General features: G+C 37.4%; 1 protein-coding gene across 3 annotated transcripts in view; it reads left to right on the forward strand.

Annotated features, from left to right (window-relative positions):
* Positions 1-14,122, forward strand: part of TOPBP1 (DNA topoisomerase II binding protein 1) — a 70,601-nt gene that overhangs the window by 21,609 nt on the left and 34,870 nt on the right. For all 3 annotated transcript variants that reach the window (XM_027545727.1, XM_027545738.1, XM_027545746.1), the window contains 4 exons: positions 5,964-6,304; positions 6,908-7,080; positions 11,807-12,018; positions 13,692-13,978. In XM_027545727.1, the coding sequence (XP_027401528.1) occupies positions 5,964-6,304; positions 6,908-7,080; positions 11,807-12,018; positions 13,692-13,978 (1,013 nt within the window). The remainder of the gene's footprint in view (positions 1-5,963; positions 6,305-6,907; positions 7,081-11,806; positions 12,019-13,691; positions 13,979-14,122) is intronic.

Genomic DNA, 14,122 nt, shown 5'->3' on the forward strand with positions numbered 1-14,122 from the left:
TACGGGGACTTCTCCTGTGGAGCACAGGCTCTAGAGCACTTGGGTTCTAGTGGTTGTGGCATGGGCTCAGTAGTTGAGGCACATGGAGTCCACAGCATGTGGACTCTTCCCAGACCGGGAATCAGACCCATGTCCCCTGCTTTGGCAGGTGGATCCTTATCTACTTTACCACCAGAGAAATCCCAAAAGATCTTTTATGTAGAATTTTTGTAATTTGTTATTGTTGTTTCTCACTCGCAGAGTCGTGTCTGACTCTGCCACCCCATGGACTGCAGCACTCCAGGCTTTCCTGTCATTCACTATCTCCTGGAGTTTGCTCAAACTCGTATCCATTAAGTCAGTGATGCTATCTAGCCATCTCATCCTCTGCTGCACCTTTCTCTTTTTACCTCTAATTTTTCCCAGCTTCAGGGTCTTTTCTAATGAGTCTATTCTTTGCATCAGGTCGCCAAAATATTCTGTTCTAAATGTTTTCTAATTTTATCATATATTTGGTCTGTGAGGTGTTTAGGAAGTAGTTTTTGTAAATATTTTTCTGTGCCTCAGAAAAATGTTTTCTATGATTATTTGGAAATTTTATACATTTGTATGATGTAATCAAGTTTTGTCAGTTCTATCTATGCATTAATGAAATAGATGTTAAACTTCTCTATTGTAGTGGTGACTGTCACTTTTTCCATGCAATTCTGTCACATTCAGTTCTTTTGTGTGTATTTTGAAGTCTTATTACATGGGGATCCTCATTTTCCTAATTTTTCTTTTACTTAAGATCTATTTTATCTGATATTAAAACACCTATGCCTGCTTCACATAGGTATTTTTTTAGTGTGACTTTCTTTTAATTGAAAATTGGTTGATTTACATTTGTTGTTATTTGTGATATATTTGGATTATTTTCTGCCCTCTTGTTCTGTGCTATTTGTCCCATTTTCCCATGCTTCCTTGGTTTTCGTTTGTTTTTTTAACATTTTTGTCTTTTGGGTGGGTTGAGCTTGCCTTTTCCTTCCCCAGATCACACTTCCAACTCTGCATCTTTCCCTCTACTGATTTGGAAGTTTATATATACTGTTTTATGTTTTCAGTGTTTACCCTTGAAAATCTAATGCACATCATAGCTTAAAATTTAAAATTAATTAGAATTTTTGTCTTTCTTGTGAATAATTTAAGAACCTTATAACGTTTATCTTCAGCATCACTACCAACCATACTCTCTACACATGCACTCATTAATATATTCAGCTTATGTATTTCATCTTGTATTTTCATTGTCCTTTAATCTCACAGTTAGGCATTGTTGTTTTCTATATTCAGTAATTGTTTTGATTTACCAACATATTTAGCTACTTCTTTGCTCCTGATTCCTTATTGCATCTGATCTCTCTCCTTTGAAATAATTTTCTTTTTTCTTAAGATATATCCTTTGGAAATTTCTGTTAATGTCTTTATTTTGCCCTTGTCCTTAAAAGACAGTTCTAGACAGTTAATTTGTCAGAGCTCTTGGGAGATATTTTTTCTTTGTCATCTGTTTCCATGACTGCTAATTAAGAAGTCAGATGTCAGCTTACTTGTCATTCTTTTGTAGGAAATCTTTTTTTCTCTGTTTGGTGGTGCTAATGGTTAAGAATTCACCTGCCAGTGCAAGAGACACAAGAGATGAGGGTTTGATCCCTGAGTTGGGAAGTTCCCCTGAAGTACCAAATGGCAACCTGCTCCAGTGTTTATGCCTGCAAAATTCCATTGATAGAGGAACTTGGCAGGCTGCAGTCCATGGAGTCACAAGAGTCTGACACAGCTTAGTGGCTAAACAGCAGCAGCATCTTTTTTCTCTATTTTTAATACCTTTTTTGTGTGTGTCCTGGAGTTTTACCATTTATCTGTCTTATTTGCAAATCATTGTACTTTTTGAATCAGAGAATTAGTGATTTTTTTTTCCTTTATTAGTTTTTAAAAATTTTTCATCTATTATGTGTTTGAATATTGCTTTCCTTCATTCTCTGTATTCTGTAACTCCCCTTTAGCTCTGTGTCCTTAATCTGTCCTTCTAATTTCATCTTTTTATTTATTATATGTAATTTCTTCAGATTTTCCTTCTACAACACTATTTTTCTGTTTAGCTATTGCCTAATATGTTTAAACCATCCATTAAACTTTCACTTTCAGTATTTTTCAGTTCATAGAAGTCCTAGTTCTTTAAGTAGTGTGTTGTTCTGTATTTGTGGGGGGGTTTTGCTTTATTTCTTGAGACATTTTAAACCTCTTGCAACATCTGAATGAAGAACCGGGGTAGTTCTCTTGATTGTTGTTCATGATGCTTGGCTTCCTCATGTGTTCTGTGATATTTATTATATAAACTCTTTCTCGTTAGGACTTGAGGTCCTAAGAAGCCTGGGAAGAGAATTTGGTCCTCCAGATAAAGTTTATGTTTAAACCTGCCAGGAGCCTAGGAATTTCCCAACTTAGGACACCCCTAAGTTACTTATTAGCTAGATGTTTTTGGACCATCAGGCCCTAACCTACTCTGAGGACCAGCCTATGATGACAGATTCCCAAGAGAGATGTATTGACAACCACCCCCCCACCCCCTAAAAGCCAAAATCGTGTACTTCTCATCTCTTTTTGCAGGGTGAACATGGTGGTGGTTGATTGGTTTTTGATGGACATTTTTGCTGAAGGCATCTTCCTTTAGGGTTTCTGAGTGGAAGCATATATTCTTCCCCACCTCTAATTAGTGTGGGATAAAAGGCTTGACTCCTGTCCCTCTACATGACATCCTTAAATCCTAAGGGTGTTGGTCACTGCGAAAATAGATGGTAATTGTTACCTTTAGTGATTACTTAATGCTCTGGATTCATACTTCCACTTCATTTTTAGCATTTGAGAATTTACCTTGCTTTTTTGCAAACTCAGCTTTGCATTTATAATGATACCTTTAATACTTCATCCTCTATTTTTAGGTGTTTTATGGTGAGAGGGTTCTGCATGTCTAGCTGGCCATATTTTTATTTATTTATTTTTGACATATTTTTAGAGAATTTCAATTTTCCTTTTTTTTTCAGCTTAAAACAATATTTAATAATCCACACTGTTCATGTTGTTCTGAAAAATGATTTTTGTCAGACCATTTCCTTATGCTTTAGTAGTGTATCATATCAGATCATCCTAATTTTTTAGGATGTTTTAGTACAAAAAGACCACCTATTGACTGGAAGCAGTTTTATGTGCTATCCTTCAACCAGGGTGGTTGTTGGAGTAAGGCAATTAGTTTCTCAAATCTTCCTTTCTGAAGCAGCTAGTAGTGTACTGACTTTGAAAGGATTTGGTGATAGTAAATCTCAGTGAATCCCCAAGTACCTTTGAAAGAATGTAATTAAGTGTTTACTTCATGTTGAAAAAGCTATCAAAAAGTGTCTGTTGGGCTTCCAAATGACATCTGTTTGAAAAGAGGGTTCTATTAGTAAATGAACTGCTATAAAATGTGTTATTTTATTCTGAACCTTTAATAACTTCAGGGTTTTACTTATAATTTAGAAGAACATAGTATTTCTAGTTTGTTTTTATAGTATGTACTGATGTGTTCAGTCATGGCCAACTCTGCGACCCCATGGACTGTAGCCCACCAGGCTCCTCTGTCTGTGGAATTTTCCAGGCAAGAATACTGAAGTGGGTTGCCATTTCCTTCTCCAGTTTTTACTGTAGTATTCTAAAATTCCCACTGGTTTCTTTGTTCTTACACCTCACCAATTACACAGAAACATCAAAGTTGTTTTTTTCCTCCGAGATGTGATTGTGAGCAATTTTAATGCAAAAAAAAATTTGTTTTTACGTTTTATATTATACATTTAAAACTGCTTTCTAAATGTTTTATAGTATCATGTCACCTTTATTTCCATCTAGGCTTATTCATCCTCATGTGTGCTCAGTCATGTCTGACTCTTTGTGACCCTTTAGACTGTGGCCTACCAGGCTCCTCTTTCCTGGCATTTTTCAGGCAAGAATACTGGAGTGAGTAGCCATTTCCTCCTCCAGGGGAACTTCCTGACCCAGGATTAAACCCTAGTCTCCTGCGTCTCCTGCATTGCAGGCAGATTCTTTACCTGCTGAGCCATTGGGAATACATCCCTCTAAATTATAGATACACTGTTATCCTTTATTCCTTACAGTATCAAACTGAAGGTCAGAGAATCTCCTGACATACTGATTAGTAAATGCTCTAGACAGAACAGCTTCTTCAGAGTCTCAGAGCAATTTAAATATTTGCATTAAGTAGAAATTAAAGTGTGTATATACATACTTTATTTTATATATATATATATGCACACTTTATGTATACTTTTCTCCAATAAGCATGACTTTTCACTTTTCAACTAATGACTGTATGAATGTGTATATACAGTAATTAGTTTAAAAGTGTAAAGAGTCATTTATATATGTACACACACACACACACACACACACACCCATATACAGTAATTAAAATGAAGAGAGTTCTGCCTGTTGGAGATGAGGATAGAAATAAGAAGATGGCTTCCCTGGTGGCTCAGCAGTAAAGAATCCGCCTGCTGTGCAGGAGATGTGGGTTCAATACCTAGGTCAGGAAGATCCCCTGTAGAAGGAAATGGCAACCCACTTCAGTGTTTTTGCCTGGGAAATCCCATGGACAGAGGATCCTGGCTGGCTACAGTCCATGGAGTCAGAAAAGAGTGGGACACGACTTAGCAACTAGAACAACTATAACATAATGTTACGGACCCTGCAGTCAGACAAACTTTGGTTTATATCTCATTTCTGCCAGCTAATAACTGTGTGACCTTAGAGAAATTATATAACCTGTTTAGACCTGACATTCTTCTTGAAGGATGGGTGTAGATACAGCAATAGAACTAGCCTTATATTATCATAAGCATTAATTACATGCACGAAAAGCCCTTAAGTACAGTGCCTATGTTCCTGGTGGCTCTGATGGTAAAGAATCTCCCTGGAATGTGGGAGACCCAGGTTCAATTTCTTGGGTCGGGAAAATCCCCAGAAGGAAATGGCAACTCACTCCAGTGTTCTTGTCTGGAGAATCCCATGGACAGAGAAGCCTGGCAGGCTGTAGTACATGGGGTCACAAAGAGTCAGACATAGCTGAGCAACTAACTCTATGTAAATAGAAAAGAATCTTTGACTAGCCTTCAGGCTGTTGGAATCCCAGGAAGCAGGGCTTGGAAAATGCTGAAAGTTGCTCAGTTGTGTTTGACTCTTTGTGACCCCATGGACTGTCCATGGAATTCTCCAGGCCAGAATACTGGAATGGGTGGCCTTTCCCTCCTCCAGATCTTCCCACCCAGGGACTGAATTCAGGTCTCCTGCATCACAGGCAGAGTCTTTACCAGCGGAGCCACAAGGGAAGCCCCTTGAGGAGTTATTGGAGCTTCATAATTTTTGAGTTACTGCTACTGCTAAGTCACTTCAGTCGTGTGCGACCCCATAGACAGCAGCCCACCAGGCTCGCCCGTCCCTGGGATTCTCCAGGCAAGAACACTGGAGTGGGTTGCCATTTCCTTCTCCAGTGCATGAAAGTGAAAAGTGAAAGTGAAGTCACTCAGTCCTGTCTGACTCTTAGCGACCCCATGGACTGGAGCCCACCAGGTTCCTCCATCCATGGGATTTTCCAGGCACGAGTACTGGAGTAGGGTGCCATTGCCAGTTCGAGTTACTGGAGCCTCACAATTTTCTAGTATACTAGGAATACTAGAATACTAACATGATTGCTCTTATCCGAGGATGGTAATACTCATTGCTGTCTTGGGAACCCAGAGGATGGGGTAGGTCATATTCTTTCTTCATTGTATACTTATAAAGCCTTAGTTTTGTAAGTGTGGTCACAGTTCTTAGGCTCCCTGTTACCTTTATATCCTTACTAGGAGATAAACTTTATAAAGTAAATTACCTGTTAGAAAACGTTTCTTTTTCTTTTCCAGTTGAAGTTGCCAAGTCTGAAGTTGGGCTCTGTAGTGACTCTACTCATGTGGAGCCCCGTAATGATTCTACTCATATTTCTCTGCAAGAACACCAGTCTTCCATCAGTCATTGCCTCCCTGATGTTTCTACAATTACCGAAGAAGGTTTATTTAGCCAAAAGAGTTTCCTAGTTTTGGGGTTTAGTAATGAAAATGAATCTAATATTGCAATCATCATAAGAGAAAATGCTGGAAAAATTGTGTCCCTTCAGAGCAGAGTTGTTGCTGATTATGCTGTGGTTCCTCTGCTGGGATGTGAAGTACAGGCAACTGTGGGAGAAGTTGTAACAAACACATGGCTGGTAAGAAAACACCGCATCAGTTCAAATGTAGTATTGAAGGGTGTCTGAAGCTATATATCTTTGGCACTTTAGTTTTGGTAGACTGGTATTTGGGTTTGGGCACTGTCTGGATTTTGTTTTTAGCAAAGGAAATTATCAATAATAAAATACACAAGCTTCTTAGTCCTAATCCTGGTAGAATAGAGGGGCTACATCAGCAGCATTCTTTCCTAGGAAAGTGACTCCAGGTCTTCTCATATTTAGGTTTTCCCTGTTTTCCTACTACCAAAGCATGACATGCACTTATGTATTATTGCATCTTGTTGGCTTATCAATGATAATTTCAACCACTGACTTTTTCAACTTTCCAAGACTTAAGAGGAAAAATGATAACTACATTGGAAGAAATTAAATTTAAAGCAATATTTAGGAAATTCAATGATAAATCTGATTTTAATATCCTATATAATGACTGATACATTTTAATATTACAATTTTAAATGTATTGTGAATGAGCATATACACATTTATATTAATAAAATTGCTTTTCACTGTAACTGAACCAGTGTTAACCACTAATTGCTTATTTCAGGTTGATGATGATGTTTTTCTTGTTTTTAAAAGGTAATGTGTATAGACTACCAGACTTTAATTGATCCAAAGTCAAATCCTCTCTTCACACCAGTTCCAGTTATGGCAGGAATGACTCCTTTAGAGGGTTGTGTTCTTTCATTCAGCCAATGTGTAGGAGCTGAAAAAGATTCATTGACATTCTTAGCAAATCACCTTGGAGCCAGGTATGTAGTATTTTTAGTACTTGCCCTCTTGGTGTATGTATTATTTGTTTTTACTTACTGAAAAGCATACAAATTAGCATTTCACTGGATTTCTTATAATATTTATGAGGAGTATGTTGCATATCTGATGTGGTGGCTCAAAGTGGAAGGGAGAGAATGATGTTAGACAAGTACTTAGCAAGTATTAAGACTACAGGCATTAATGCTTACTACCAAGAAAAGGAATATTTAAAGATACTGCTTGTCTCAGTGTTATTTCCTTCTGTGTGCCATATTCTTTTTTAGTATACATTGTTTCTCTGCAATGCAGTGTTAAGCAGAAATAATGAATACTTTAGGAGAAAGAAAATGAATTTAAAAGTTCTTTAAATTAGCCCAACCCCTAAGTGAACTTTAATGGTGGCTGTTTAAAAAAAAAGTAGAAAACTGTTACATAAATAATTGTAAATGGACTAACTTTCACATTAAAGGAAAAGTTCTTTTAGATTATATCATGAAACAGCACTTAAAATACTTTAAAACAAGAGCCACACCTAAACCAAAGTGATTCAGAACATTTGGGGAAAAAGTAAAGATGGGCAAAGATATGTGAAAAGAGAGGGGTACAATTTTATTATCAGACAAGTTTGAATTCAAATTGAAAGGCATTAAACGGGGAAAAAGCATGTTGTAAATAAAGAATGCTATTTACACTGAAGGTTTTTAATTTCTAAAAAAATTAGAAATGAATAGTAGAAATGGAAAATGAAGACTGTATCAACTGGACATTTTAGAACTTTTTAATAACTCTTGGTTCAAAGAGGAATTCAAAACCATTTATAAGCCTAGATATCATTGTCAACCTAATAGTAACAAGCAACACCAGTACCCACATTGTGACCTTAAAATACCATTTCCCACTAAAAGAAAGTAAAGCTTAGAGAAATGATCAGTTCTACGTCTGGGGCAGAAAAGATACCAGTGAGTCTGGAACCTTTTGTCAGAATGGAGAACAAATATATTATTGAAGACTACTACGAAGGGTTGTGTCAAAAGGACCACCACTGGCCGAAGACAGGAAAAGTGTCAATAGCAGCAGTGGCTCCAGACATCATCAAATAATATTTCAATCATGATTTCATAATGGCACCAAAAAACTAAGTTAATTGGCCATGTTTGAAGGATGCTAGGAAACCAACTCATTATTTTTGAAAGCTGGTAAATGAGGAGAAAGGATCTGGTATTTATTCTGCCTTCCTGTACAGTCTGTATCAGACTGTATCCATAATAATAGATAAGACAAAGTTTCCCTTTATAGAGGTATTCCAACAAATGAGTGAAGAAGAAATGGTAAAATTTTGACTCCTAATAAATGGAAGAATCTAGATATTGAAAACCAACATTCACAAAATAAAGAGAAAACTAGACATATGCCTCCTTATGAAGAATATACAACCATCTTGAAACAATCTTATCAAAATAATGAAACCTCATGATCCAGTATCTTCAACAGATATAAAGGGGGCATGGAAAGAAGAGGGAACCTGGAAGCCAAAAGACATAAAAAATGAAATGTAGTGTTTAAGGGTGGGAAGTGATAAAGTAAGGAAGTTCAGTTCAGTTCAGTTCCTCAGTCATGTCCGACTCTTTGCAACCCCATGAACCGCAGCATACCAGGCCTCCCTGTCCATCACCAACTCCCAGAGTCCACCCAAAACCATGTCCATTGAGTTGGTGATGCCATCCAACCATCTCATCCTCTGTCATCCCCTTCTCCTCCTGCCAGCAGTCTTTCCCAGCATCAGGGTCTTTCAAGTGAGTCAGCTCTTCGCATGAGGTGGCCAAAATATTGGAGTTTTAGCTCCAAGATCAGTCCTTCCAATGAACACCCAGGACTGATCTCCTTTAGGATGGACTGATTGGATCTCCTTGCAGTCCAAGGGACTCTCAAGAGTCTTCTCCAGCACCACAGTTCAAAAGCATCAATTCTTCGGTGCTCTGCTTTATAGTCCAACTCTCACATCCATACATGACCACTGGAAAAACCATAACCTTGACTAGATAGACCTTTATATCTACTACTGTGGGCAGAAATTCCTTAGGAAAAATGGCGTAGCCATCATAGTCAACAAAAGAGTCCAAAATGCAGTACTTGGATGCAATCTCAAAAACGACAGAATGATCTCTGTTCGTTTCCAAGGCAAACCATTCAGTATCACGGTAATCCAAGTCTGTGCCCCAACCAGTAGCCCTGAAGAAGCTGAAGTTGAACAGTTTTATGAAGACCTATAAGACCTTCTAGTACTAACACCCGAAAAAGGTGTCCTTTTCATTATAGGGGACTGGAATGCAAAAGTAGGAAGTAAAGAAACACCTGGAGTAACAGGCAAATTTGGCTTTGGAGTACAGAATGAAGCAGGGCAAAGGCTAATAGAGTTCCGCCAAGAGAATGCACTGGTCATAGCAAACACCCTCTTCCAACAACACAAGAGAAGACTCTACACATGGACATCACCAGATGGTCAACACCGAAATGAGATTGATTATATTCTTTGCAGCCAAAGATGGAGAAGCTCTATATAGTCAGCAAAAACAAGACTGGGAGCTGACTGTGGCTCGGATCATGAACTCCTTATTGCCAAATTCAGACTGAAATTGAAGAAAGTGGAAAAAACCACTAGACCATGTATGACCTAAATCAAATCCCTTATGACTATACATTGGAAGTGAGGAATAGATTTAAGGGACTAGATCTGATAGAGTACCTGATGAACTATGGACAGAGGTTTATGACATTGTAAAGTAAGGAAGTGATAACTATAAATATCCAAACAGTGGCTGCTATTAACATGGGAGGGGAGGGGTGGTAGTAACAGAAGAGGCATATTGGAGAGGTTCTGGAGTGACTGGTAAGAGTCTGTCTTCTGACGTGGGTGGGGAAAATAAGGGTTTTCATTTTATAATTCACTAAATCTTATATTTCCTTTTTTGCTGTGTTCTATACTTTGGTTATACTAAACAATAAACTTTTGGAAAAAACAAATTGTAGAAAAGAACAGTAAGAAAATATGGCAGTAGACTAAAGCAGTGCTCATAGAAAAATTCAGCAAACTGATTACATAAAATACTAATATACAGAAGTCACTGACCTTCATATGTGCAGCTAGTTAGAAGAGCTAATGAAAACAGAGGTCTCTTACTAAATCTGTAGTAAGAGATAAATAGGTAGCAACTGATATGTAATCTTAAAAAGAAAGGAAATGAATGAACAAAATAAAACCAAAATAGACTCATAGATACAGAGAATAAATTAGTGGTCACCAGAAGGGAGGAAGTGGCAACCCACTCCAGTGTTCTTGTCTGGAGAATCCCAGGGATGGGGGAGCCTGGTGGGCTGCCGTCGATGGGGTCTCACCGAGTCGGACACGACTGAAACGACTTAGCAGCAGCAGCAGAAGGGAAGGGAATAAGAGGCTGGGCAAAATTAGTGAAGGGGATTAAGAGGTACAAAATTCCAGTTATAAAATTTAAAAGTCACAGGGATGTAATTAGATTTGGTATTGATCTTTTGTAATCTATTTAAATGTTGAGTCACTATATCATACACCTTAAACTAATATTGTATGTCAACTATATTTTGATTTAAGAAAAAAGTTGAAAGTGAAACTTGGAAGAGCTACGGAAACTTGTAAAATGCTATTGAGGGAAACAGGACTTGAAGAGTATAAAAGATGTACCTGTTCTTGGACAGGAAGACTATAAACATTATAAAGGAATTGTTTAGAGAGGGCAATAAGCAGACTAATTCTTAAATTCATAAGAAAATATTAGCAAGCAGGAAAGTCATAAAAATTCTGAAATAGAATTGTTATTTAAATATATTTTGTAAACCTCACTAGATAATAGTATGTCTGTAAGTAGCAGAAAGTTAAGTGAACAGACAGAAAGCATAGAAATAGACCTAAATACAAATGAATTTAGTATATGATAAAGGTGATGTTTCAGCTTATTGAGGAAGAGATAATTCAATAAAATTGGAGCAACATCTCATACCAAAATAAGTACCAAATTAATTGATCAGTGGGTTAAATGTGAAAAATGAATCCTTGAAAGTACTAGGGAAAATGTGGGATACTTGACAAAATCTTAGAAGTGAGGAACTAGACCTGAAACCCAGAAGTCCTAAAAGACATTTCTGTTTGTATCTCAAACGGTGGTGTTCTCTTTAATATTCTGTGATCTTGAGGAAGACGCTTAATTTCTCTGCATCTTTTCCCAGGTTGTATCTTTATGATAACTTGTAAAATATTGGTATTTCACAAATACTGAGAGGATCCAATGATATACTTGAAAATGCTTAGAGAAGTTGGGGTTTAGGGCTAGAAGTTGTGTTATTCATACTCATCCTTTGCTCCCCTAGTTGTTCCGTGTCTTTTACTGGGAGGAAAGACAAGGTGGGTAGGTGGGTGATGACCAATTAAATAGATGATCTTTCTGGTTATTTCTTGTAAGTCTGGTTTAATTTGCTTATTTTTAAATAATTAATTTTTAAAAGTTTAATTTTAACAATACATTTTTATCCTAGAGTAGGTATTGTAAGAGGATTAGCTTAATTTAAGAAATATAACCAACTTTTAATGTATTTTCTTTACTTAGAACTCTGACAACACCATTGTATTAGAAATGTCATTCTTTGCCAACTATTATGCATATGACCATTTGCTTTTTTTTAAAATGTAACTTTCAGTGTTCAAGAATACTTCGTTCGCAAGTCCAATGCAAAGAAAGGCATGTTTGCCAGTACACATCTTGTTTTGAAAGAGCCAGGTGGTTCTAAATATGAAGCTGCCAAGAAGTGGAATTTACCAGCAGTCACCATAGCTTGGCTGTTAGAGTCTGCTAGATTGGGAAAGAGAGCAAATGAAAACCATTTCCTGATTGAAAATTCATCTAAAGAAGGTTAATATTTTTGTTTGTCATTTTATATATATTTTTACAGTTTGGTTTCTGGGATTATTGTTCAGTTGCTAAGTCGTGTCTGACTGTTTGTGACCCCACAGTTTCTGGTATATGAATGTGCTAAAACTTGTTTTTCAGACAGTTCATTAAGATTTCTCCCTTTAACATGAGCCACTGTTGGGCACCCATTATTGGGGAGAGGGGTGAGCAATATAAGTACGTTCATAGCAGAAATGTTTAATTTATAATTGTACTATCAAGTGTAGGCACAATCTGAAAGCTAGAAGGTACAAACAGTATGGGAGTGTTCGAGGGTCTCAGTGTTTGAATCTAAAGATGTGAGCTTGGATCCCATTTACTGTTCCTTCTGTGAGTAAAGTGCTGTCTATTCCTATTTTAGTTTTTCCTGTCTATGCATTTTATTCTATTCCAGTCTGTTCCTGGACTTCTGCATCTTATCTCTTGCCCGCCTTGTGCTTGCTTGTTCCTCCTTGTCTTTCAGCTCCCAGCTTAGATATCACTTTCCCTGGAAAAACCTTCCTTGATTTATAAGTATGGCCTTGTCTTGCCATAACACCATGCCTCTTTTGTAGCTCTTATCCCAGTGTTACCATTCCAGTTTACTTTCCTGTTTCCCTGCTCAGCCATAAGCTCTGAAAAGGCAAGGAGTACATGCATCTTGTAAATTATATATTTTCATTGTCTAGATTGGACCTGGCATGGAGCAGCCATCTAGTAAGTGTTCTTGATAAATGTTGAAAAATGGTAGGAGGCAGAATGGGAGGACACAGTAGCCTCTCTTATATAACATGAGGACATCCCAGGTCACACTTTAGGGAACCTTGGGAACAGCTCTCAAAGCTATTACTTATTACTTTTCTCTAGATAAACTGGGAATTTTACAACTGAGGCGAAGTAATGTTTAGGTCATATTAAAATCTCATTAAGAACTTTTCAAAAACTTGACTGTAGTTGTTAACTCTGAGTACATATAATTGGGATTTTCTTTTTACTCTGCCATTGACCAAGATGATATTAACTTCTTGTTCAATCACTAAGTCATGTCTGACTCTTTGTGACCCCATGGACCCAGCACACCAGGCCTCCCTGACCTTCACTGTCTGCCAGAGTTTGCTTAAGCTTATATCCATTGAGTCAATGATGCTACCTAACCATCTCATCCTCTGCCACCCTCTTCTTTTGTCTTCTGTCTTTCCAGTGAGTCAGCTCTTCACATCAGGTGGCCAAAGTATTGGAGCTTCAGCTTCAGCATTAGTCCTTCCAATGAATATTTAGGGTTGATTTCCTTTAGGATTGACTGGTTTGATCTTCAAGGGACTCTCAAATGTCTTCTCCAGTATCGCATTCTTTGGCACTTGCTTATATAATTTTGGGCAAATTATGAGGTTTATTGAGAATATTTTAAGTTATAACAAGATGAAACAGGAAATCTAATTTCATTCATTATTTCAGTTGATTTGCTTGTCTAACTCAACATATATTTTAATGTCTGGTTTATTTCTTTGAAAGTAAGTTTATAGCTTTGTGATGTGAAGTGTACTTCACATGAAAACTAATAGGAAGATAAAAACATCACTTCTTGTATGCCTCTTTAGAGACAAGAAAATGACATCAGTGGCTCATATTTATTTCTTTTCATTTTAAATCTCTAGAACAAAGTTTGGAAACTGAAACAACAAATGAGGTGAATCTAAATCCAGATACTCCAGAGCATCCTGTAACACATCTGGAAACTCAGAGAAAAACAGCCGTTACACCTTTAGATATGAACCGCTTTCAGAGTAAAGCTTTCCGCACGGTGATGTCACAGCACTCCGGACAGGCTTCAGTGTCCCCTTCCCCAGGACAGTCACTTCAGAAGGAGCCCTCATTACACCTGGATACGCCGTCAAAGTTTCTGTCCAAGGACAAACTGTTCAAGCCTTCCTTTGATGTGAAGGTGAGGCTTATAGAAAATGGTTCTGGAGATAACAGTTTTATAGTTCATAAAGTTAAAGCACCAAGTTCTCCATCACTTAGTTTGTAGTAGTAACTTCAGAAATATTGGCAAATAGATTCATGATAATGAGTCCCTATGTATACC

This window comes from Bos indicus x Bos taurus, chromosome 1 (genome assembly GCF_003369695.1).
Source record: "Bos indicus x Bos taurus breed Angus x Brahman F1 hybrid chromosome 1, Bos_hybrid_MaternalHap_v2.0, whole genome shotgun sequence".
Taxonomy (NCBI): domain Eukaryota; kingdom Metazoa; phylum Chordata; class Mammalia; order Artiodactyla; family Bovidae; genus Bos; species Bos indicus x Bos taurus.